We start from the raw sequence: 25,777 nt of genomic DNA, 5'->3' as shown, positions 1-25,777 counted from the left end.
AATGAGAAAGAAAATTACATTTATTAGCAACAAGTAGGTACAAAAAAGTGGCGAAATGAAAAAAAAAAAAGAAAACACCCAAAAGGAGGCTGAGCGCTAGGATATCCGAAGTATGGTAGCGCGAAGGAAGAAGAGCGGAATGGAGATTCAGTTTGAGAGAGCTCTTACACCTGGGTCCCGATAAAGTAAAATAAGACGGACAAATACGGAGGAGAGAGTTGCACATGTTCTCTTACTATGGCAGGGCAGCTTTTGAACTGCGCCCGCGCAGAACCTCAAAACTGCCTTCCCCAGTAGCGTACCCCGGTAATCACAGAAAAAAAGGAAGTGAAGAAATATGCGTTAACGAGTGGTAGCTGTCGCGTACGCATCCTCCATGTACGCCGGGCGCCGCTCCGACTTCATCCACCGAACCCGGCTGTTAGGGACGGGAAACAAAATCTGCAAAAAAAGAAGCCCAGACACAGCAAGGAGGAAACGCACGGCTTGCTTAGCCGTGACGTAGATTATACGTCGTCCTTGTTGCCACATGTCTTGACGCGCCCGACGTGGATGCATTGAGTCTCTTAAACCGCTGTCGTCTGGAAACAGTGACATATGCCTCTCGTATAACGCCGCCCGTGTTAATGCGGGAATGTGTGTGGGGGGGGGGGGGGGGGATTCTACCGACCGGCGCACAGCCACGCAATAGGGTAACGGGTTCCCATTCCTCTCGTTCCCATCCTTACCTAGCTTGTTGCTTTCTTACTGTCGTAGTTCGCGTATTTAATATAAAGACACTTCCAAAGGATGCCTTCTGATGCACAACTGTCACCTAAGTCTTTACACACACCCTACAATCAGCCTCATTACGATCCCCAAAACTGCTGCCATGAGAATCTTTCGACGAGCTTCAACAGAGCACCGCACCGGCGATTTCTTATTTATGTGGTCACTCCCGACTGCACAAAGTGCAAGGGCTGCTGCAACCTTCTGAGCCGCACTGTTACTACTTCTACAAGACCAAAGCTTACTTCGTATTTGGGATGGCATATACACCGGCGCATTACCAGTTGTACGCCCAGCCGGCTTCTATAGGCCGAGTAAGCGCAAGTAGTTCTTTGAAGGCCCGCTGGTGTGTTTTCTCCTGTGGCCGACGGTGACGATTCACTTTTATTATTTCTTACTTATTGGTGCATCACTATACCACAATGCGATGCCACTATACGATTTCTGCCACCTGCGTAGAGTTTCCACTGATAACACAAAAGCGAGCAGGCGACTGCGTCACCTGGGGCAAGCTTACCGCTATTAAATAGACACGAGCGTTTAGGCAGACACGACTGCGCTTAAGACATTGCAAGACTTTCTACATAGGAATTTATAGGCTTGCGGTGCAACTGTCAGGCATCTGCGAACAGCCGCTACGTCCAAAAGGATATCAATGCAACGATCGCGATGGAAAGAGCGGGTGCTGCTGTCGCGGGACCAAACAATAGCTTGGTACGTTGTGTTGTCTGTTTCGCTCGCGTTAGGCTAGCCAGGGCTCTGCACGCGCTGTGGAGCAATCCACTGCTCGCTGCTTCAGACTACCTAATAAATACAATGTAAACGACTACAAAATAAAGAAAGTCACTAGAGACGTAAGGTGCGCACTGGCACGTTCTCTTGGGCGGTAGAAAGCGAGTGGAATTTCGAACGACATGCAATGGTAGAAATATGCGCAACATGACCAATATTTTTTGCTCTTGTTTCGAAGGCTTCATTTTTTGTAATTCTCAATTGTGATGAGACGATTAACAAAGGGCAGCTATTTATCTCTATTTTGACATTAAGCGCTACACTTTAATAATTCGGTATCTAAATAATCATTTTTTTAGCCAACCTACTACGTAACCTGTTTGGCCGGTTGGTCTCCGCTAACATTACTATTTTGTTGTATTGTACGGCCCGTGTAAAGTATTTCTCGCGCGGACAGACGATTGTTGGTCATTTCGTAAACTTTCTAACATTGAACATGTTTCGCTATTGGTGTGAAATGCTCTGGTAGCCCTCAATAGCCTACGTGTCACGTGCCGTTCTGTCTCGTATAGGCTTTAGAGGAGAGATTGACTTGCACCGCAGCGCAGGCAGCGCTGCTAGGGAGAATGATATCGATAGCCTCGCGAGAGCAAGATATGCCAAGGCCGCCTAGCACGTGTATCAGGGAGGTGGTCTTCGCAGAGCATGCTCCGAGAACGTTCGATATTGTAAACGCATGCAAGACACGGCCAGGGACAATCGCGCTCTCGAATGTCTGAAAAGAACTCGGCTAAGGAGAATTAATGCCTCCAGAGGCAAATCCACAAATCTCTCGTATTTTTCTGTTGAATGAGACCAGCGCAGCGCAGCTACAGTGCATGGAAAAACGATGAAAACGTACGGATGATAGACGCCCTGGAATTCACAAAGGAAATCAGTATACGAATCAGTATGCGCAGCAAAGTATGTAAAGAGTCTCACAAAGTAAAGAAATATGTCATACAAGGTCCATTTTATGAAAAAAGGACACTCGATTGCAGCAAGAGGCACCAGAGGGCATTTCTGTGCCATGTTTAAGCGTATATTCCGGTACACTTTGTTGTGGATCAACGGATGCATAAAGCAGACCGTGAAGATTAGAAACAGTTTATGAATTCACGATAGTCCAGGGACGCCAAGTGGAAAGGATTCCACTTCCGGCCACCGCAGTGTACGGATGTGTTATCTAGTCTGTTCAGTCAAGTGTTCAGTCGTGTCCGACTCTTCGTTACCCTATAGACCATATCTAGTGCTCCGCCGTTATTGAAGGCTGCCATGTTATACTGCCAAGTTTGCCAAAAAGACGAGTGGGGATGAACAACACAGTGGTTATGCAAGTGGACCGGAAGGAAAGACCATATGGCGTCGAAGATTTCAGGATACTAATGCTTTGCTTTCCCTTGATGCGCCCCCGAGCTGCCCGCTTTAGTTCAAATACATGACGTGTGGACCGTCACCCTCAAGAGCGCCGGTGCATCGAAGAAATTTTTAGCAGCTACGGATGTGAAATTGGAGACCTGGCCTTCCTTGCTGGTTTACCAAAATAGCCAGAACCTGCGCCTCAAACTTCTTTGGGTCTGCATTGTGTTCGCGACATTTCAAAGCAGTGTTGGCGCCGTCACCGATCGGCGAACAGACGTTGTCCAACGCGAAAGGATCCCTCCCCCGAAACCGGTTTAATTTCGCCAACCATCCATCAAGAAAAGTCGAACATTCCACCCTACCGGACCCCACGAGGTATAGGAGCGTGCGAAATATGTGCGAACAAGGCTCAACATGGCAGTGCTCCGTGGAGCGTCAGCGCATTCTCCGCTGCCGCGCATCGCAGCTCAGTGGCTCAGGCGAGCAAAGACTTGGATGTGGTGTTTCGTGTCACATGCTACAGCATGAAAACAGCGCAGCGTGCTGGCGCTGTTTCTGCATTTTTCATCACTGCGGCAGCATACACAAATAGGCAACATAAAAAGAACACCGTTAAAATTGATAGCGCGTCGTTTGTCAGAAGATAAACATAAATAATGTGTAATAGATCGAGATTAAAATTAAATAACGACCAGGAGCTTTGCTTTTGAAATATTCACTCCTGTTTGTTTCATTGTGGTAGATTTATTCACTAGATATATCTAATTTATCCCTTAAAATATTTTCTCGGCCCCCTAAATAGTCGGGAAAATAATGTGTGTGCTCAATGCTCTGCTCTCAAAGAGCTTTTGCCCATCTAAAGTATTTTTTTTCTCTGTTTTTCGCTCTCAAATACTCTGCTCGCAAATGCTAGGCATTGCGTTTACTGCATTACGAATATTCCAACCGCGAAGTTATACTCCGTTTCTTGAGGGCGCGCGAACAAAGTAATCTCTATTTTGAAGAAATAAACAAGGACTTTGATTTTGTAGGCATGTCTCAGCACTATTGGCCTCTAACGCGAAGAAAATAAAGCGTGGTATGGCATCTGCGTTAAACAGGTTGCTTTGGTAGTTTGGCATCTTTGTAAAGTAACATTTCCTGATTTATGCAGTGTTTATTGCCTCAATAGAAATCATTCGGAACTGGTTGCTCGTATTTGCGCCGAATGTCTGCCTCGCATTGTCCTTTGCGAGAGCGCCGTGAAGAAGACGCAGATCGCCAAGGCACGTGTTCCGCGTGCCTTGTTCAGCATGCGGTGATTCGAACGTAGGCACTACGCTGAGCTTTCTTTCACAGCAACCAGCCATCATCGAACTGTTCCCCTCCAGGTACTTTGATGGAAGCCTGGTTCCCTTCACCGCACCTCCTGAGTCCGCGTTGGCGTGGCATCGGCTCCTGGCTCGAGAACAGGGATCACAGCGTGGACTCTGCGGAGCGGTCATCCCGGCGACTACCGACCTCCGTGATTCACCAGGACTCTGGCGTCTCGGTCCTACTCTACGACTCCATGCTCGGAGTACACGGAAGGGGAGGCGGCCGGAACTGTCGACAGCTACGTCGGTGTCCACCAAGTCTGCTTGTACGGGACATCGCCGAGCCTGGCATAGCAGTCAGCTGTCCGTCCATCGACCACCGCGGGAGTTTGACACCGATGATCTCTCTGGTGAGTTTTTCAGCATCACACTAGCTTCAATAAACACGATAATCACTTTAGCTATTCACATTTATCTTCATTCGCGCCGTAGTGTACTCGTGGAAGCAGCTTGTCAGAAATACTCGCTTGCTGCGTAAAATATCGTATCAAGAAAATTTGTGCTTCTAAGAATTTATGATTGATTGATGTGAGATAGTTGATGACGAGGTCATAAAATTACAGTAATCACCAATAAAAACTGAACAATTAAAAAGGCGGCACAAACGTGTCAATATGCTCACAACGATACGCGAATCCTTAAAATGCTTCTTAAGCAAATTTAGAGTGCGTAATTGATGAGTTAGCAATAATTAAAAAATGAAAAAAAAAATGTTAAAGGGGGTGCGAACATGTCAAGAGGCTCCGAAGGAAAATACAATGCTTGATGATGCTAATTAAGAAAATTTAGCGTATACTTTGTCAATGCTAATCGATATAAAAAATTGAAGAAAAAATAATTGCGTTTAAATTGTCAAACTGCCAGAATGAAAAGGCCATGGCTGCTGAGGCTAAGTATTTGCAGAAGATATATTTAAAAAATACATATATCACCAAAACAAGAATAATGAAGAAAAAAGCGAAAAAAGCGAAAAAATGTCGTCCGCGTCTTTAAAACGCCACCGCGTCATAACTTGTCGCCCGACGTTGCACTGAACAGAATAGAATCCACACTGAGACGCACCGAATTTCAAGAAGTGGCGGCCGAGATAACCGGTGACGTCATCGTCCAGGAGGTTATAAGAGAGAAAATGCAAAAAATGAAATATATAAAAGTACACAAACAGCGTCTACGTGTTTGAAACGCGATTGAGTCATACTTAAACGCGGAGATTAAGCGTCTCCCTAAATGTTCAAGCTAAATTACAAAAATGACTTCAAAATTCACTAATTATTTAAGCCTGGGTTGTGAAAGGCAAATAGTTGCGTTCAGAACCCAGCAAAAGGCAATCACGGGACAGCTATGTTTTTTTTTCACTCTCCGTATGGTACGCTCACACACACACACACTCATTCACACACACATACACGCACACACACGCACGCACACACACACACGCACACACACACACACAAACACACACACACGCGCTCGCACGCAAGCACGCGCACACACGCATGCACACAAACACACACGCACACGCACACAAACACGCGCACGCATGCTCGCACGCACACGCGCACAGACACACACACACACACACACACATACACACGCGCACGCATGCACGCCCAGGTACAAAGAAACACACCCACCCACACATACACTTTGATCGTGCTCAGTTTTCCATTTGCCGTCATCGTTCAGCTTCCTCTTGTATTTTGATTTCAAGATACCTTTCGCTCAGGTGCCTGCAGTTCGCGCAGTTGTCTCAAGGGAGCTACCAGTATGCAACACTGATGCTCGCGTTTTGTAATGTGATGTGTCCCACTAGATAAAGCAACAAGGAGACCAGTAATTACTGCTGCTTACTACCGATCTTTCCAGGCTATTGACACCACGCGTAATTCTGGTATATTGCAGCGCAATCTATCATTTCGGCCTCTTTCCGGGAAAATGCAACAAATTTAGCAGTGCTAACATTGTTTGCTTCAGACTCACTAGGATAAGAATTGTACCTCAAACCAATGCAATGCATGAAGGACCTCTCGCATGCAGGGCTCTCCAGCTAGCAATTCATAATTACAACTCGTACTCATTCCGTAGTTATGATGGAGGCGGCCGCCGATGAATATTCTAACGGACAGTTTACACACAACGTAACTACTTACCAAAATAGACCGTTCAAACCCCGCCGGGGTTGTCAGTGGTTACTCGCTCGACTACTGGGCCCAAAGACGCGGGATCGAATCCCGGCTTCGGCGGCCGCTTTCGACTGAGACGTAAAGCTAGGCGCCTGTGTGCTGTGCAATGTCAGTGCACGTTAAAGGACCCCAGATGGTCGAAATTTCCCCAGTCTTCCACTACGGCGTCTCTCATAGCGTTAATCGCTCTGGGACGTTAAACCTCACAAAGCAAACAGGCAATTCAATAACTGTAGCCGTACCTCAGTGTTGGTATAGGGACCGGGCGCCCGTTGTATGGCGCCACCGTCGCCTCGGTGGAACAGCGCCGCCCGCGGCGGACTACCGAAAAAGCGGAATGGCGAGGCAGCTATATAGCAACTGAGCGGCGCAGTCGTTTCCGTTCAGCGAGGCGTTTTTGAGCCTGTCCCTACCCGTCGTTTTGCGGTGTGGCTTTGAGAGCTTTGAGCTGCTTTCAGTAATCGCAAGGAGTATTTTTTGACGGGGAAATCTTGAAAAAGAAAAGGACCGTTCTCGGCAGGGCGTGCGTGTTTTTTTTTTGTTTTTGTTTTTTTTTTTTTTTGAGACCGCCGGGCGCATGGTATTTCTGTTATATACGGGAAAATGCCGCGCGCGTGATTTCACCATGCGCTAGGAACACCTTCGTTAGGCACTTGTTAAGGCCACTTCGAAGACGGGAATTGCGCCTGCACTGCGCGTCTATCATATATTAGGTCTAGTCGAAATCTGCCTGAAGATCAAATACCGCCGAGCCGTGTAGCCGTGGCGCCGTAGTAGTGGTAGTTGTAATGGTCAGCGTTCATGTAAAATGAAAAAAGATGCTGCATCTGTCTTTTTTGGTAATAGCTAGGCTGAAACGATTCAGAGTAGAATAATAGCAAATGACATTCCAGTTTCAACCTTGCAACGAGAGCTGTAAAATGAGAAAAATAAACAAGCAAGATAAAAGTAGGATCCTATTTATAGTTAGAATAGCAAACACACATATACTTCCAGGACTTCCTGCACAATTACGCTACAATAGCTCACTGAACCCGGCCTTGAGACCATCAAACTTAATCATAATATAAGCCAAATGAGTAATACCACCTCAGCATCATTTTTACTTATACGGCAATGCTCTTGTTGAACACGTCGGTAGCAATGCTCTTGTTGAACACGTCGGAGCTGCTACATATAATTTACTTAGAAAATATTATACTATGCATGCCTTTCTCCCGACATGCTGCGGAGATTGTGAAAAGAAAAATTAAATTAAATTTTCTGCTAGCATTCACTCAGCACAGGAAGTTCCATGCGATTGACCGCACCTGCCTTGAACATCTGAAGGCAATAGTCCAATACTGTCAAACTGTTAAATACAATCGAAAAAAAAACACAGTGTGATGTGTTGTAAGATAAGCCACCAACAACTAAGAGAGCGTTCTATTGTTAAATGAATCCCTCTGATGGCTCGTTCGCTAAGGTGGTCTACTTTCTCAGCGTACCACGAACTTGCGGGCCGATACCTACCTGACCTCGATACCTGATGAGTGTGAGGGGACACGACCATGTATGTAGTTTTCTATTTGCACGTAAAGGAATCCGGATAACTGAAAGTCATTCCTTTTGCAACTTTGTCACTGCAGCTTGCGGACTGCTGCTAAATCTGTTTACATTGGCCATAGAAGCAATTTCTGAGAGAGGTCTTGTCTTGTCATACTACGGTCTTGTCATACTACGCCACAATCAGGAAATCTCACGTTCACTAAAACGCCGATGAGAAACACATGTATTTAGGCGGGAAAGGAAACGGACACTGCTGAGAAAATACGTAAAGCCGTGTCAGGTGCAACGTGAATGCGAAAAAAAAAAAACTGCTACACGGCCTTCGAGATAAAAAAAAAATGCTACGTTTATGCTCGTTTCCACCAATTCAATTGTATTTTTTTTTTGTTGTTCGACTTTCATATCAAGCCGATAGCAGATTTTGTGACCATGCGGTATTGACTGAGCTGTGAAATGAGTGGTTTTATTAGGCGAAATGGACATGCCACAAACAAATGTTAACAAATTCTAAGTGTATCAACGAATAGCTCTCAGCGCATTTTCATTGGTTGACAAACGAAAAGAGTAAAAATGACAAGATCATGGTAATAGGAATTGGTCGTGTCTCCTGTCTGCTCTTTCTGTTGACAGAAAAAGTAAGTTATCTTTGACTATGTCAGCGAAAGTATCCGCACAAACATTGTCTCTGGCCATCACTGAAGATCGTAACGCAGCCCGAACGACGATGGTGGAGCTGCCTTTTTTTTTCCGTGCTGGGGTTTTCTTGTACACAGGCGGGGAAATGCTAGCGTTGTAACTTACGCTGTTGGGTTACTTCGATTTCCAATTATCAATAAAGTGACTACAGGTGATGGAGTGCAGCTTCGGCTCTGAGACTCTCGTGCCGTCACTCCTGGGAAACAGAAGGCACAGAGCATCCGGTAGCAAGCGGGATTTTAAATATTCGGCACTTTCCATGACCACACAGTAACCAAAAACGTAGATTCGTGCCTTTGCCTTTCAAAGAACCATGCTTAGGTCACCCGCTACTCATGCTTCTTTGGAAACCCGTGGAAATAAATCGACTTAAAAACGTCCGACGAGTTTGCGTAGCTGCCAGTGGAGCCAACAACGCAGCACGTTTCGCCAGCATTGTTCGGCCAGACTTCATTTCACTGGACATATTCACACAACTAGCCCAACTTTCTGTTCTCTTGAGGATATATTCACGCACAACGTCATCTAAACCTTAGGATTTCCAATTTCCACAAAAACCAACGACAAACAGTACGCTCCAATGCGCTGGCAATGCGCAGGCCGGGGCCGGCGCATTCCGGCGTTTGAGCGATGCGCCGAGAGGCGGCGCCACCCGTTCTGCTGCCCGGTCCCTATAGTACCGGCCGCGAAATGTTGTGGAGAAGGTTCGAAAGCTACATGGTTTCTGTGGAACGTGTTTCCTATTATTATTTCGTCAATTGCTTTTAATGCATCATATGATTTTACCATTCATTAATATTTGTTGACTCACTAAAAGTCTCCATGCTTTCCTTGCTTTGAGTGGCAGTTTCCTCCGTTCGTATGTTTCTGATTTCAAACGCTTTATTTCTTTATAATTATACGCTGATCAATTGGGCCACCTAATATGCTTTTAGGGCTCTAGTATCTGGATGCAGCGTCTATTACAATAGCCCTGAATGATTTCGGGAGGTGTCGTAAAAGTTTGAAAAGTTGGGGATCATAGCTTGCGCTTCAGCTGATCTTGAATTATGTGGACCTGAATGAAATTCACGTCGACGTCCAAAATAATATTCCTCCGATGTCGACCAGAGTCACGTTGTTAAATTAGGGATAAAAAATCTTGACAAAGCCCAATATATCGCCTAAATACAGCGATATGAAAGGGCACTGAAAAAGGGTAGATGGGGAGAAGCCTTAACTCGCAGGTCGAGCCAACGTTTCGACAATTGGACTTGTCTTCGTCTGGCAGACCAAGACAAGTTCATTTCTGAAAACGTTGGCTCGACCTGCGAACTAAGTCTAACCCCCCCCCCCTCTTCCCCCTCTATCCTTTTTCAGTGCTCTTTCATACCGTGCAGTATCTTTTTCCTCTCGTTCTAACTCGATCCTAAATACAGTGGGTAGCATTAAGGAACATAAGTTATAAGTTTATGTTGCGAATGAATAGCCAACAATATCAAAGGCCAATTAGGGACAAACTGAGAATCAGCAAATTATAAGCAACAGCCGATCCGTTACCAACCGAAATGAGTATGCGAAGCGAGGGCTGCATATTTTTGATAATGATTCTGAAAATCAACATTGATTACTCCTCATGCAATCGTGGCGTGAAGCATTGGTTTCTATGCTGCACATTTTTATGACGGCCCGTATTCCTTTTTACTTTGTATCCCCTAGTTTGAAAGAAAACACAGATTTGTACAAGCAACAACTGCCCTGGTTCTTCCTATGATAGTTTACAACAGCGCCGCAGGGTAGCCGGTGGGGTCGTAGCGACCAATTGGCACTGTACCTTTTTTGAGATCTACCCCAAAGATTTAGTGCACAGAAGAGCGTCAGATCGGGTGAACTAGTTTGTTCGAGAGGATGATGATCATTAAGATGAATGTATCAATGTCTGAAGTTTTTTTCATCTGTATTGATTACTCCTAAATTTTTCATCTTTTTTTTCGCAACTGCATACGTAAGAAGTTTAAACAAAATTACTGCTGTACCCCTTTGTATACCGCTGCACATGTAATGTGCTGTTCTTCAAATGAAAGTGCTAGGTATAGCAAAACTTCGCATGTCCCCCAGTGTTCATTGTCTTCTTGTGTGCAGAGGACGGCCCAGGCTCGGCTCACCGGATTACGGGGACCGGCAAGTGTCTTGCGCTTCTCGGGATTCCACCCCCGTGGTTCACGTCTTGTTGTCCAGGTTCCACAACCGGAGAGAGCGGTCATGGTTTCCTGAGAGGAGGTAGAGGCCATTGGGGTCTATGGCCAGACTTTTGACAGCGACCAGGTGGGCCACCATTTCAATAATTTTCGCGCTATGATATACACAGATACACAAGAAAGAATTTTTGTGCTACGATATACACAGATACACAAGAAAGCAGGAACCACGTACACAGGACAAGCGCGCTTTCTTGTGTATCTGTGTATATCGTAGCTAGAAAATCCTTGAAATGGTAAACTTAGCCCCCATTGCTGCTTTTGCTTTGGGCCATCATTTAATGCACAATTAGGGCGGAATCCTTTAACGCTTTATACTGTCGTCGGCAAATTTGTACGCGTTTCGGGTGCATGCCTTATATGGGCATACGGCAATCACCATTGAAGCGATACCTAACCATTAGCAATGGGATCATATCGGAACAATATTTTAGGTATTTTCAAGACAATGTCATGATAATTTACGACTAATAATAAAATATTTGAGCAAATGCTCTTAGGAACCCATGCATTTGGAGGTCATCATAACTATCACTTACCATCACCTTGTAGTTAAGGGGTGTTTAACTAACATTAACCAGACATTAACTAGTACTCACAAAGTGCAAGTCATAGTCAACTATCACTAACCAATAGTAAAGGTTAGACGTTTCGGGAAGTCCATAGTCGTCACATGGTGACGTCATGACCGCATGTGGCGTTAGCATGACGGCACATTCGGTCATGTATAATGCCCACAATTGAATTTGACGTCAAATTTGGTCCTGACGTAATGGCTCGTGATGACGTCACCAGGAGATTCACGCATATACGAAGCAGACCCTGCCGGGCATTCAATCCCGGCGCCAGTGCGCCGCCTTCCAGTTGGCCCTTCCTCGAAAGCCGCACCACAGAGCATATATAGAAATATACACAGTACAGCAGACATCGGAGGCGTAAAAATTGATTGACAGCAAAAAAAAAAGCGCGGTATTGGTCACTATTGTAATCAATCACAAACGGTCTCGCAGTCAATCAAAGCAGCGGTCTAAGCAGGTCTAAGCAGCGCGGCGGGGCAGGCTTCCGCCTTGAAGAACTTTAGTGAGCCAAATTGCCGCTGAATATTTTTGATAGTGTTGTTGTCGAAGCGAATGTGTCGATCCTCATGAGCCCTCACCATCATGGGCAAAGAATGGGTCACCACACAGTTGACCTGCTTCCTCAGAGCACTTGCCTCTGGATTCTGGTCACTGTGGAGCAGCACCACTGCTTTTCCGTTTCTATGTGGCTGATGAGCGAACGTGACGCCGTGTAGGCCACTGCCATCTGGTTGGCATCCACTGACGTCGAGATGACGTTAGCAGGGTGCGGGGCTGTGTGGGTGCGGGGCAGGGCAACTTGCTGTGGGAGTCTAGAGTCGGGCTGTGCCATATAACGCCCGAGCAGGACAGCAGCTGCAGCTTGGTGGCATGCATCGAGAGGCCCAAACAGCATATGTGTGGCCCCATGGGGCGCTTAACAGGATACCCGGCTCAAAGGAGCCATAAGGGTTGATGTCTCAGCTAGCACGTTTGAGCATAGGATGATGTCAAGGTCGCCGCTGAAGCACTGCTCTCAGTCACACCCAATGCCAAGCGCAGCACGGGGCCCGAATTCACCCGCAATACGTGTACTGGTTCCGCATGGAGGGCTGCCGCATTCTTGGCAGGCACTGTCTCCTCCAGGTTCCACAGTTTGAGTGTGTGGTCTTCCGAGGCTGTAATGAGCACAGATTGGATCTCATCGAACAAATTGTGGAAAACCGTCGCATGCACAGCTGGGCGGTGTGATCGGACTATTGGTTACACATGCGTACGGAAGGTTACACACTTTCCGCAAGGGACGCGATATTGTCTCAGGCAAAGCAACAACTCCCAAGAAGAATAATTCTCTTTGCGAGTGTTGCCACTGGAGTATCTATTTCCAATACACCCTCATATCCGCTGCATAAGTCTCGCGGCAAGTCTGAACAGTTAAGCAAGCTTCCTCATTGTGACCCATTCAGGACGGCCTATAAACAAACTAAGCGCACCCAGGAAAGAAAAAGAACGGCTTTCCGCAGGACGTTGGTCTGTTTCAATTATTTTCGGCATGCGTTATGCATGAGCTTAATCGAATGAAAAAATTTCGCAGATAGCGCTTGTTAGTGCTTGTGCCGTTTCTCGCGATATAACGCGTATGCGCTATAACGCTTTGCAAGATGATTATGCATCAATTCACCTATACAGAAGATGCAATGCTGCTATCAAAACTGTGGTTTTTTTCGGCTGCTGTTATGCTTCTGGTAGGACTGTGTCGAAGTTTCAAATAAAGATATGTCTTGGAAAGACCACTGAAAGATGGACGAATAAGTAAAATTTAGCAGGGGGCTAGACGGAAAATCGAAACGTGCAATCGATTAATCAGTATTTCAGAATGATGACAGAGCTCGCCGTAGTCGCATTTAACGAGTAATGAACGGAAAGTGCTCGAGATGAGTCTCTTAGTCAGATAAACCAAAAACTGTCTAAACCAGATGAAGTTCTCTACCTATCAAAAGCGAACGAGGAAAATATTAGAAAGCTTGAAGGTACGGTGCTGCGCCTGGAAAAACTAGCGGAACAGGAAAAAAAAAAAGATAAATTACGAGGACCGTGCTCGAAGGATCAACATTGTGGTGTTTGGGATCCGAGAGTTGCCTAATGAAACTCGGTCAGACTTAGAAGAAAAAGTAATTAAAGAAATATGTTATGAGAAACTATGGGTAACGGTTACTACAGTCGAACGCATTTATGGGATTGACAGGGCACATAATAACAGACATCGGCCAATAATTTTCCGTGTGTACAATTACAACGAAAAACTGGCCATCTTTAAGAACTGCCATAAGCTGAAAGATACCGGCATATCGGTTTCACACGATTATTCATATGCCACGCAGCAAAGAAGGAAAAAGTTATGGCAGTCCACAAAAGCAGATGAACAGCCTGGAATGAAACCGAAGTTAGTTCACGTTAAACTTGTGATAAAGGACGAAGTATACATTTGGGACGAAGAAAAAAGCTGTCGAAAACGGCTGCGAGACGAAGATGATGGCCAACAAAATTGACATCCAGATGACGTCAGTTATGAAAAAAAGCTCCTTCGTATAATCAGCTTCAATGCACAAAGCGTGTGCAATAAGCAAGAACCAATCGAGCACATCCTATTATCTTACGATCCTCATATTGTTATCATAAGCGAGACATGGCTGCACTCTGACATTCCTAATAGAGCAATTTTTCCACCATCATACACTTGCTACCGTAGGGATCGAGGGTCAAGGGGTGGTGGCGTTGCTATTTTGGTTAAGAGTAGCATTTCTTCACGCGTGATGACTGATATTGGTGATGATCACGAAAGTGTCATTTGTGAGGTCGATTTCTTTGTAAATCCTGTCATTGTTATTGCTGTATATAGAAAACCTGGCGCACACCCTGATTTTGTGCACTTTATGCATGATCACCTCAGTACTTTCAAAAAGAGTAGTTTTGTAATCGCCAGAGATTTCAATCTTCCGCACGTTAACTGGGATACAATGGCTACAAGAACCAGTGATGTTCAAAGGACCGAGGCTCTGTTTGACATGCTCTTTGCGTTTCATCTAACCCAGACAGTCCATTCACCTACGCGTGTAACTCCAACTGGGGAGTCTATTCTGGATTTAGTTTTTCGTCCAATAGCATACACAACTATACTACAGATATACATGAGGGAATATCGGACCATAAGTTGGTATTTTTCAGTTGCCTTCTTCCAAGATTTTCAAAACCCACCACAGAAAAATACGTCGCTGTAAAAAACTACGCTTTGGCTGACCATGTTAGCATTGTCCAGTACTTAGAAGATTCCTTGTACAGATTTCACTCCACTGACATTAACACATTCTCGAGAAATTTCTGGTCCATTTGCCATTACTGTATGCGAAACTTTATCCCCAACAAGAGAAAGAGGGTTGCCAGCACTAATCCTTGGATTTCCAGAGAAATTATCCATTTAAAACGTAAACTTAGACGGTGTCGTAGAAATAAATATCCCAGCTCCACATTTATTGTGCACCTTAAATCAACCCTAGCCACTAAATTGCGCAAAAGTAGGAACCGTTACTTTACGGAAACACTTGGACGTTTCGTAATAGAAAATCCAGCGAAGTTCTGGCAGTTTCTTTCGCGTAAAGATAATTCAAAGCTCGACAAAATAGTTCTGGATAACCGCACTGTCACAGATTAAAATGAGATAGCAAATGCTTTCAATCGCAATTTTCAAAGTTTGTTTTCCAAAAACGATGAGATAATCAGTGCCACTCAAGACAGTCCAAGTGAAGCTAACTTCAATGTAACCAGAGAAGGTGTTTTAAACTTACTTATGCGTTTTGATCCTAAGAAAGCATCAGTACCGGATGACATTTCAAATTCATTTCTCAAGACGTACGCTGAATTTTTAGCATCATATTTAGTAATACTATATGAACAATCCATACAGACTGCCACCGTACCCGATGACTGGAAAATTTCAAGAGTCGTTCCTGTATTTAAGAAGGGTTGTAGATTAGACGTCAATAATTACCGTCCTATCTCATTAACATCTACTGTTTTCAAACTCTTAGAACACATACTGGTTATTGAACTAAATACATTTCTGGAATGGAATGAAATATTAACCAATGCACAACACGGCTTCCGACGAGGCTTTTCTACAGCTACACAGTTAGTTACAACAGTTGATGAAATTTCTAAAATCATAGATATTGGAGGACAAGTTGACATTGTTTTCCTAGATCACTCAAAAGCCTGCGAGAAAGTGCCTCATAATAAGCTGATCACTAAAATGCAAATGATTGGTGGGCCTAGTGAAATTGTACTATCGATACACTCTTATCTCACAAAGTGCAAACAGTTTGTTACTGTTGATGGTGTCAACTCCTGTTTACTAGATTTCCTTTCTGGCGTTCCCGAGGGTTCGGTTTTAGGGCCTACACTGTTTAATCTCTATATTAATGATCTGGTCGAAGCACTGGAACCAACAGTTTCGATTAGATTATTTGCCGATGACTGTTTAATTTCAAAATATATTAAATTCGTTGATGATCAAATAACTCTAAACAAACATTTGCAATTTTTGGAACGATGGTGCAATGAATGGGCGATGGCCATTACCTTGAGAAAACTGTTGTACTTTACATCACAAATAAAATTAATAAACTTAAATTTCAGTATAACATAAAGAGAAACCTGGTCAGGCAGGTAAATTAATATAAATACGTAGGCGTAACGATAACTTCCAGTCTAAAATGGACAAGGCACATTGACAGTATATGCTTTACAGCACGTAAAAAGCTCGGTTTTTTAAAACATCGCATGGGTGAGTGTCCAAGCCCATTAAAATTTAGGCATACAAAGCATATATCAGACCCACACTTGAATATGCCTGTGTGGCATGGAGCCCTGACACCCAAAAACTTGAGAATATTTAAAGCTCAGCAGCCCGTTTTATTTTTAATCGATACAGACGCCGTGACTCACCTTCATCTATGATTCATCTTGCCAGCCTTGATCCACTTAATGAAAGGAGAAAGAAAGCCCGTCTAGCCTTCTTTCAATCGTTATATTTTTCCACACGTGGCATTAAACCTGACATCTACCAGAAAAAAGATTCCTCCAGACCCTCTCGCCATAAGCACTGTCTTGCCTTGTCACCTATATTTGCCCGAACTAATATGTACAAATTCTCGTTTTTTCCACGAACAATCGCAGACTGGAACGCCCTACCGATTGACTCGCCGTTTTTATCGACTCCCAATTGAAGTGTCATATGTTCTACTATGCATTGTATTCTTTGTGTTATCAGTTCATCGCTGTGTAAAATTCTTTGTTTTATTGTTTTCAAACTGCATGACATCTGATGCAAACCACCTCTCCTGCTTGGGCGTTTAATATGCCTGCAGTATTTCTTAAATAAATAAATAAATAAATAGATACCTTTGTTGTTTAGGTATGCTCCTTTCTACAGGTTCTAATCGCCACTTGTCCTTAAGGATAAATGCCAAATCGAAGCGATGTTTTTTCCCAGCAAATGTCCAAAGCCAATCCGAAAGACTCAACGGTTTTTCTGGACTGTTGGCATAGCTTTGAATTGTTTAGTGCTGCCTTACATTTTCGTAATTGTATCATCAAATTACAGACGGTGGGATCGCTCTATTGATTACAGATGCTTACAGAAGGAAGCGGCAGCGAGTGTTACGCGCTAACGCGCGTTCTGCCGAAGCGCTTATCGACTAACCTATGTGTGCCGTATAGTTTCAAGGGTGTCCTTTAAAGGCCGGGTGATCGGTGAGAGCTGCCTTTCTAATTAAAGACATGTATTAATATAGCTGTACATGGCACACTACAAAAGCAATGTGCAATAATATTGTCAAAGAAACTACGACTGTAACACGTAGCAAAGAAAAGACTTCATCCTAGGTAGACAAGCAATTCTAATTTTAACTTTTTATTCTGGTCCGTGTATTTTATCGAAAGTAGTTCTCTTTTTTCTTTTTTCTATGCAGGTACTGCACAGTTCTGAGCCCACCATGTACCGGCTTTATTTGTGAATGCGACACATGGGAGGAGGTCCTGCTCGGACATTTTATTATGCGTACAAAATATTGTATATGAAATGTTTTCCTCTCAGAATAAAAACAACGTATGATGCTATCAAGTGTCTTCTGACATCGAAGTGGTAAAACACCTGCGCTCGTTGAGCAAGTAGGGAACACGTTCCATGTTTTAAGAGCGTATAAATATGGCTGATTTTATTCTCCACAGCAAATGTTAGTGCGAAATCAAATGAAAATGGTTTCGACTACAGCCCAGTGGCAAACATCTGAAAGGCTGTTGCAGCGAGTGTATGTTAGCAAGCATTTGTAGTAGCACAAAAGGTGCACATTTCATGTGAAATTGCTACTTTTCTACACTTATAGCTCTATAAATGGACTTGTATTTGTTAGCTTTAGAACAGAGGAAGGAGGAAACTGAGAGTTGTCGGAATGATTCCGTGAATAATATTCTGTAGAGAACTGCTGTGCAATGTGGGCCGCTTTTGTGTAACATCTATGATTTCAACATGCCTTGTAGAAACGACAGATTTAGGTTGGTGCTGGCACTAATTTTGGGTAGATGCTTTTCTCCGCAAGGCTCGCTTCGACGCAAGGACCAGAGCTGTGCCTTTATTCCTGAGCATAAACCTTTAGGCGCAGTGTAAAAATACTTGATTTTATTACTGTCACATGGGTACAAAGCCGCCAGTTTTCTCGATGACACCGCCCACGTAAACTAAGTGATTCTCGAAGATGCCGTCATGGAGCGATTAACTACCAGCTACGAGGTTTCCTAGCGAAGTCATTAAACTCTAGAGGCATCTGCTCCAAATTTGGTATCGCATCACCTTTCCACTACGTCTAATTCCCACAGTCCAGATTGAAGACATTGCAAGCCCACCTTTCTCAGCGTGTTTGCTTTGGACTCAGACCACGGCATCGACTGCCACAGACAAGCGCTTTCGGACACCGCCAAAATTCGCCTTGGTCCGACGAAGTTCAGAGAAATTCATTTCTAAAATCTGTACAGAGTGAGACGACAGTTGTTTTATCGCATATTAACGAAGCATAGTACATTGCACCTTTCGGCAGCCAACATTCCAATGCGCTAGCATTATCAGGCGCTCTCAGCGGTTAGTGCGATGTCTCAGTGCCTCCGCCTGAATAGAAAAAGACATCCCATATAAAAAGTCTATCAGAGCATATTCGGCAGGAATACCTTGTAGAAATCCCACCGGGGTGGCGCAGTGGTTACGGCGCTCGACTACTGCTCCCAAGGACGCGGGATCGTATCCCGGCCTCGGCGGCCGTTTTTTGATGGAGGCGAAAAGCAAGGGGCCCGTGTGCTGTGCGATGTCAGTACACGTTAAAGAACCCGAGGGGGTCGAAATTTCCGAAGTCCTCCACTACGGCGTCTCTGATAGCCTGAGTCGTATTGGCATGTTAAACCCCACTAAACCAAACAATACCTTGTAGAAAGCAAATATGTAACATCACAGTCACGGCGACGCCATGTTTGTTTCATTGAAGGGTAGATAGGCTGTATAACGTAATATGAAGGTAACAGCAAGTTCTAGGAGTAGTGTTCAGATGGTGGTGTAAAGTGATAAGGAGCTCATGGACAGTTCTAAGGCTTTCATAAAGAAGCAATGTATTTTAATGACAGCGAAACATGCCCAATGTGATTCAAAGACGATCCTATCAAAACTGGCAATGCTTTGGCATGTGTTAACCTAGTCATAATGAAATCTATTTGGGGCCACCTCAGATTTGGCAATGACGGTTAACAAATAGCACTGAACAAGGGAAGAGGGGCGGAGTCTCAGTTCACAGGTCGAGCCACTTTTCAACAAGTGGACTCGTCTTCGTCCTGACGAATACAAGTCCATTTGTCGAAACGTTGGCTCGACCTGCGAACTGAGGCTCACCCCTCTACCCTTCTTCAGTGCTCATTCATACCGCGTAAGCCGTCATCTTCCTCTCGTTCTACCTGGTTGCTCGGTTAAAGTCGCACGTTACTCTCCTCGTCGGGTTCTTTACCAACAGCGGCGGTAGGAAATGTGGCATCGGTGGTGCAACCTTGCATGCCCTCAGCGTATATGCGCCCAGGCAACCCTTTTCACTGTCGAAATCTTGCGAATGCCTTCAAACCTTCTTCCAAAGTATGAGCTATCATTTTTATAACGTCGGTGTATATGACTATTCACTAGCAATAATATAATACAAGACTCCTAAAGATGACTTCACGAAGGCTGTTCATAGTTTTATCCCGAAGTGGCATATGCGCTTTCTGCATTCTTGGCCTTGGCCATTCTTTTCGTCTTCTAGTTTTTTTTTTTATCTTTTTATTCCAGGGCGCGCGAACGCAGAAGAAAAAAAAAATAACACTGATAAGCAAGAAATTTTTTTAGGAATCCCGAAAGGTCTCTGCTTTGCCAAAGCCATTCTTTCCTGTAAATTGAAAGAAAGCATCAATGGCGAATGTGCGCTTTAATTATTAATATAGATCCAGAATCCTTCAAAATCATTTTATGCTCGTGAAACGTCTCCATAACTCTATAAGGGAGCTTTGAAGTCTTCCAAAGACAGCAGCACAGAAGTGCTGGGATCAAACGGGGCATATGTTATTCAGAACAGCGAGCGGGTGGCTGTGGCGATTATATTTTACGGTTTCGTTGTGGCGTTTTAAATGAGAAAACGTCTATCAGCTATCCGCAGAAACTGTGGACAGAAAGTGCCCACTCCACCTGTCAGTCATAAAAAACGATAAAAATCCTGTCTCCACTGGTGACGGAACCTCAATGTATCGGGTACCCAGCAATTTTCTTTAACCTGTACCGCCACGCTCAAAATCTCGCTTTTCTCCATTTGCCTGACTTTGACATACATTACTTCACGAAAAGAAACCCCAATCACATATGAAGGACACATGACTATGTACTTTTATGGATGTCATGATCAGGCAATGTTAGCATTGTTTCGCGACAATGACAATCCCGCAACAACAACCAAAGTCTGCACCCTTGAAAGCCAGTCGGGTGGTCCGGTAGCTATTTTGTATGGCGATAAACATATGCATACTCTCTCGAAAATGCATTCCAGCAGATCTTGCGTTCCTGTCACAGTGATAGCCTGATATTCCAGACCACCGTATAGAGTGGAAGCTGAAAAGTATAAATACATAAAATAGTACCCTATCCTCATTGCCTATCCTTAAATATCGATCGTTAAAGAAACTGGAGCCGGGCACGGAATCGTGAGAATCACGTCGTAGTTCTTCCTTTCTTGTGTGAGAATGATAGTAGCGATTACAATGACGCTGCAATAGTAGTAATGATAATGATGATCCCAGCTATGATAGGAGGGGGCTACTTAGAGGGGTTGGTAATAATAACTACAGCAAGCGCGATTCACCGTGTGCAGCAGCAGCGCTAAAACTTTCGCATTACTGCAATCTAGATTTTATTGGGGGGCAGCATTTGACCTGTCGCATTCACGATGTATATGAATGAGCGCATTTTCGTAAATCAATTGCCCTGTAAGAACCATGCCGTCAGATGTTTAAGGGCTGACACTTGGCGACAGGATCGACGAGGAACAGGCGCCGCTTTCTCGTTCGCAAACTGACGCTAGCTACGACAGAATCGTAGACGGGCCATTCCTCAGCAATCATTTCATATTTCAGCAATCAGCATATTTTATCCCCTTAACATGCGCGTTCTTGAGAAACATTTTGACACGTTTGACTTTGCCCTGTATGGTATGTTCCCAGTCAAGGGTAACGAGTGCTTCTGCAGCGTGAAATGCCCAGCTGGAAATCTTCGTTACTTTGTTATGACCTGTTTTAGGAGTGAGTTCCATGTAAGCAAAAACAAGCGCGAACGCGACGCTAGCAATAAATGTCAGACGCCCTCGCGGGAAGAGTTTTTGCACCTGTCACTGGCCAAGTCGCACGGAGGGTATCGATCTGCTAGACAAAATTTCGCTATTCGCTCAAAAGTTTACCCGCTATTAGCCAACCGTGAAATAGCTCCTCTTTGTGAAATAGCTCCTCTTCTTACTTCTGCCTTCGTCTGAACAAGCGCGAGAATTCGCTTTAGCACTCATACAGGTGACAATGAAAGTAATAGAAGGAAGGTGGGGCAGAGAGGAACGAGAGATGCTGTAGAGCCGGTCAACCCTGCCTCGTCACCCGAGGGACGGCTGCCTGAAGATACGAAGACGGCTCGCTAGTCCTTGCGACGCGGCTATTTAGCTCGCCGTGTACACCGTCACCATCAACGCTGCCTGTAGCTACGACCATCATCTCCCACCTCAAGCACCGGATCATCGCAGTGGCGTCCAGACGCAACATCATGAACGTCGGGTGAGTGGGGGCATCCAGCTCTAATTAAAATTTTTACTGGACCTAATTCTTGTGTGATTCCTGCTCTCCACCCCGAAAAGAGCCCTATGACCAGGACATAACAGATGAGTGTTACCTATATTAGGTTTGGTTTATTAATAGATGGTCACCGTCATCAGTACATGATCCTGATAGACACAGCGTATAAATATAAGAAATTGCCTGTAACCAAGTCTCTTCCGAGAAGGCCGGTTTCGAGTCCGAAACGTCAAAACATACCATTTCTTTACCACCTCTGACTGTTTTTCTCAACGTATATATATATAGTAACGTCAATTATGCAGCCAACAATATATATATATATATATATATATATATATATATATATATATATATATATATTGTCCAATTATCTTTCCCCTAAACAGATTACATTACTAATTTCTGTGGTTATCGAAGTAAACATTAAAAAAAAAATTAAAAAAAAAACAAAAATGACATAAACATACCATCCCCAACGCTTTCCTTGGCCTCGCCGACTGTTGGCTTCTTTCCTTCATATATATATATATATATATATATATATATATATATATATATATATATATATATATATATATATATATATATATATATTGTGAAAGAAGGCTAGGTTAGACGGCAAGGTCGTGACGGCAAGGCCAGCGATGCCTTCTCTAGCGTTTTAATCCGATGACAAAACCCAGGCGCGTGCCGGAGCCGGCGCCGCGGGACGATGATGATGGTATGTACAAATGAAAGAGGAAGATCATGGCATGTACAAATTAAAGAACATCCACGGAAGGCTCACACAATCTGCCCGGGGGGTCGGAAGCGGCCAGCCTGGCCGCTCCTAACTAAGTGATGCATCGCGGCGCACAAACGGCTTCAGGCGAGAGACATGAACAATTTCAGTTCCACGGTGGCGTCGATCAGCTGGGGGATAAACAGGCGTCACTTTGTAGTTCACTGGGGAAGTTTGGCTTATGAGCTCATAGGGACCTACGTAGCGGTGGTGGAATTTGTCACTAAGGCCAGAGATGCGAAATGGTGTGTAAAGCAGTTCTTCGTCACCAGGACGAAAAGAGACCACTCGATGTGTAGAATCATAGCGAGTCTTGCGGACTTCCTGGCACGCTGCCGTGTTGAGTCGGGCAAGCTGACGGCATCTGGCCACACGAGATAAAAAATGGGTAGGTACTGATGTGGAGTAGTCGGGCGTAGAGAAGAAGGAAGCGTCAAAAATTGTAGTGGGTGGACGGCCATAAACAAGGAAAAATGGAGAGTAACCGGTAGTTCGCTGTACTGCTGTATTATAGGCGAATGTGACGAATGGTAGAATAGTGTCCCAATTTCGATGATCTGGTGTGATGTACATTGATATCATGTCCGACAAGGTGCGATGAAAGCGCTCAGTCAGACCGTTAGTCTGGGGATGGTAGCTTGAGGTTGTCTTATGAAGGGTGGATGAGGCGTGAAGAACTTCGGCAACGACTTTCGATAAGAAGGCTGTACCGCGGTCACTTAGGAGCACCCGAGGAGCGCCATGTCGTAATACAATTGATCGCAAAAAGAAATTTGCTACTTCTTCAGCGGAACCAGTCGGTACAGGTGCTGTCTCAGCGTAACGTGTGAGGTGGTCGACAGCTGTTATAATCCAATGGTTACCCCCATAGGAGAGAGGTAGGGGACCATATAAGTCGATGCCGACTACGTCGAATGGCGTGGTGGGACAAGGAAGAGGTTGTAGAAGGCCAGCGGGCGAAGAAGTCAGCCGTTTGCGACGTTGGCACAGAGGGCAGGATGCGACGTATTTGGCAACGGTGGAAGATAAGCCAGGCCAAAAGAATCGTTTTCTCACGCGGTCGTAGGTTTTGTCAAAACCAAGGTGACCTGCAGTAGCGTCATCGTGGAGAGCCGCCAGTATACGTGGGCGAAGCACACGCGGCGCGACTGGGATCCAGCGACTTCCATCAGGGCAATACACGTAGCGGAGTAGGATGCCATCTTCGAGCTTGAAATTGCGAAGCTGTCGGCGAAGCCTAGCATTGGGTGGGTCGGAAGCGCCGATAAGACGGTCGATGATAGGACGGCAGTAGGGATCGGCTAATTGCTGTGAGCGGAGAGCGTGCTTGTTCTCAGAGTCGTCAAAACAAACGGTTGTGATATAAGTCGGGCAAAGAGATGGTCGGCTCTGGTCAGAGGTGGAAATTAATTGTGAAGAAAAGCAGCAAGCGGATTCCGAAAGGGGACAGCGAGAGAGAGCGTCGGCGTCTTGGTGTTGGCGACCAGATTTATAAGTGACGTCGAAATGGTATTCTTGCAGGCGTAGAATCCAGCGGCCAAGTCGGCCTGTCAAATTTTTGAGTGAAGACAACCAGCAAAGAGCATGGTGGTCGGTCACAACTGTGAAGTGCCGACCGTATAGGTAAGGGCGAAATTTTTGGACAGCCCAGATGACAGCAAGACACTCCTGCTCGGTAATGGTGTAGTTTTTCTCAGCTGGAGTGAGAGTCCGACTGGCAAAGGCAATCACTTTCTCACGCGATGTTGCATCACGCTGCAGAAGTACAGCGCCAAGACCGTGACCACTGGCGTCGGTGTGCAGGATAGTTGGAGCGCTGTCACTGAAGTGGCCAAGAACAGGATCTGATGTGAGGGAGTGCTTGAGGTCATTAAAAGCAGTTTCGCACTGCTCAGTCCACACGAAAGGGCTGCGTGCTTTAAGTAGCTCATGAAGTGGTGCAGCAATAGTTGCAAAATGCCTTATAAAACGCCGGAAGTAGGACGCGAGGCCGAGGAAACTGCGCAAATCTGTAATCCGTTGTGGACGAGCAAAGTTCAAGACCGCGATTATTTTTTCAGGATCTGGGCGAATGCCGTCATGGCTGACCAGATGTCCCAATATTCTTATTTCCTTCTGTGCAAAGTGGCACTTCTTGGTGTTGAGCTGAAGGCCTGCCGAAGCGAGACAGGTGAGGACTTCATTCAGGCGCGTGAGATGGTCATTGAAGGTTGCCGAAAAGATAACAATGTCGTCCAAATAACACAAACAGGTTCTCCATTTGAGGCCACGAAGTACAGTGTCGATCATTCTTTCAAATGTCGCTGGTGCGTTACAAAGTCCGAAAGGCATAACATTAAATTCGTAAAGGCCATCGGGTGTTGCGAAAGCGGTTTTTTCTTTGTCGTCTTCGTGCATAGGTATTTGCCAATACCCTGAGCGAAGGTCCAAGGTCGAGAAATATTCGGAGCCTTGGAGGGAGTCAAGGGCGTCATCAATTCGCGGCATCGGATATACATCTTTGCGGGTAATTTTGTTGAGTGCGGGGTAATCAACACAAAAGCGTACCGAGCCGTCCTTTTTTTTAACTAGCACTACTGGGGAGGACCATGAGCTTGTTGAAGGACGAATTATATTGCGATGAAGAATGTCATTTACATTTTCTTCAATTACTTTTCGTTCAGAGAGGGAAACCCGATAAGGCCGTCGTCGAACGATAGAGTTACCTTCAGTAATGATGCGATGGTGTGCAACACTAGTCCGTCCCAGTGGTTTGGAAGTGACATCAAAAATGGCTTGTTGGTGTCGAAGCACTGTCAGCAGTTCTTGGCGTTGGTTCGGCGTGAGTTTAGGATTAATAGTGTTTGCGAGAACAGAAAGAGAGACGTCTGACGAAACACGTTGCTGAGACGAAGGGGCGGTGAGCACCATCAGGGAAAAAGGTTGAACATCCACCATACAATTCAGAGAAGTTCCTTTTGGGAGCACGAGGGATTCACGTGAAGTGTTAGTGGCCACTACTGTCGCTGAGCCGTTGTGGAACCGGACAAGACTTGACGGGAAGGCGATGCCGCGTGCAAGATGACGATGAGATGGT

At 45.0% G+C, this 25,777-nt stretch overlaps 1 protein-coding gene across 1 annotated transcript; it reads left to right on the top strand.

The window, feature by feature from the left end:
- Positions 1 to 1,385: 1,385 nt before the first annotated feature.
- LOC146172447 (uncharacterized) lies at positions 1,386 to 17,643 on the top strand. The gene is made up of 4 exons (XM_084585947.1): positions 1,386 to 1,482; positions 4,272 to 4,606; positions 10,805 to 10,987; positions 17,504 to 17,643. The coding sequence occupies exons 1-3, from the start codon at positions 1,424 to 1,426 to the stop codon at positions 10,975 to 10,977; spliced, it is 567 nt and encodes a 188-aa protein (XP_084442073.1). The 5' UTR covers positions 1,386 to 1,423; the 3' UTR covers positions 10,978 to 10,987; positions 17,504 to 17,643.
- Positions 17,644 to 25,777: the final 8,134 nt, after the last annotated feature.

Source organism: Amblyomma maculatum, unplaced genomic scaffold (genome assembly GCF_055883805.1).
Source record: "Amblyomma maculatum isolate TAMU_Amacu unplaced genomic scaffold, ASM5588380v1 scaffold_13, whole genome shotgun sequence".
NCBI classification, from domain to species: Eukaryota; Metazoa; Arthropoda; class Arachnida; order Ixodida; family Ixodidae; genus Amblyomma; species Amblyomma maculatum.
This window is presented reverse-complemented; position numbering and strand designations above follow the sequence as displayed.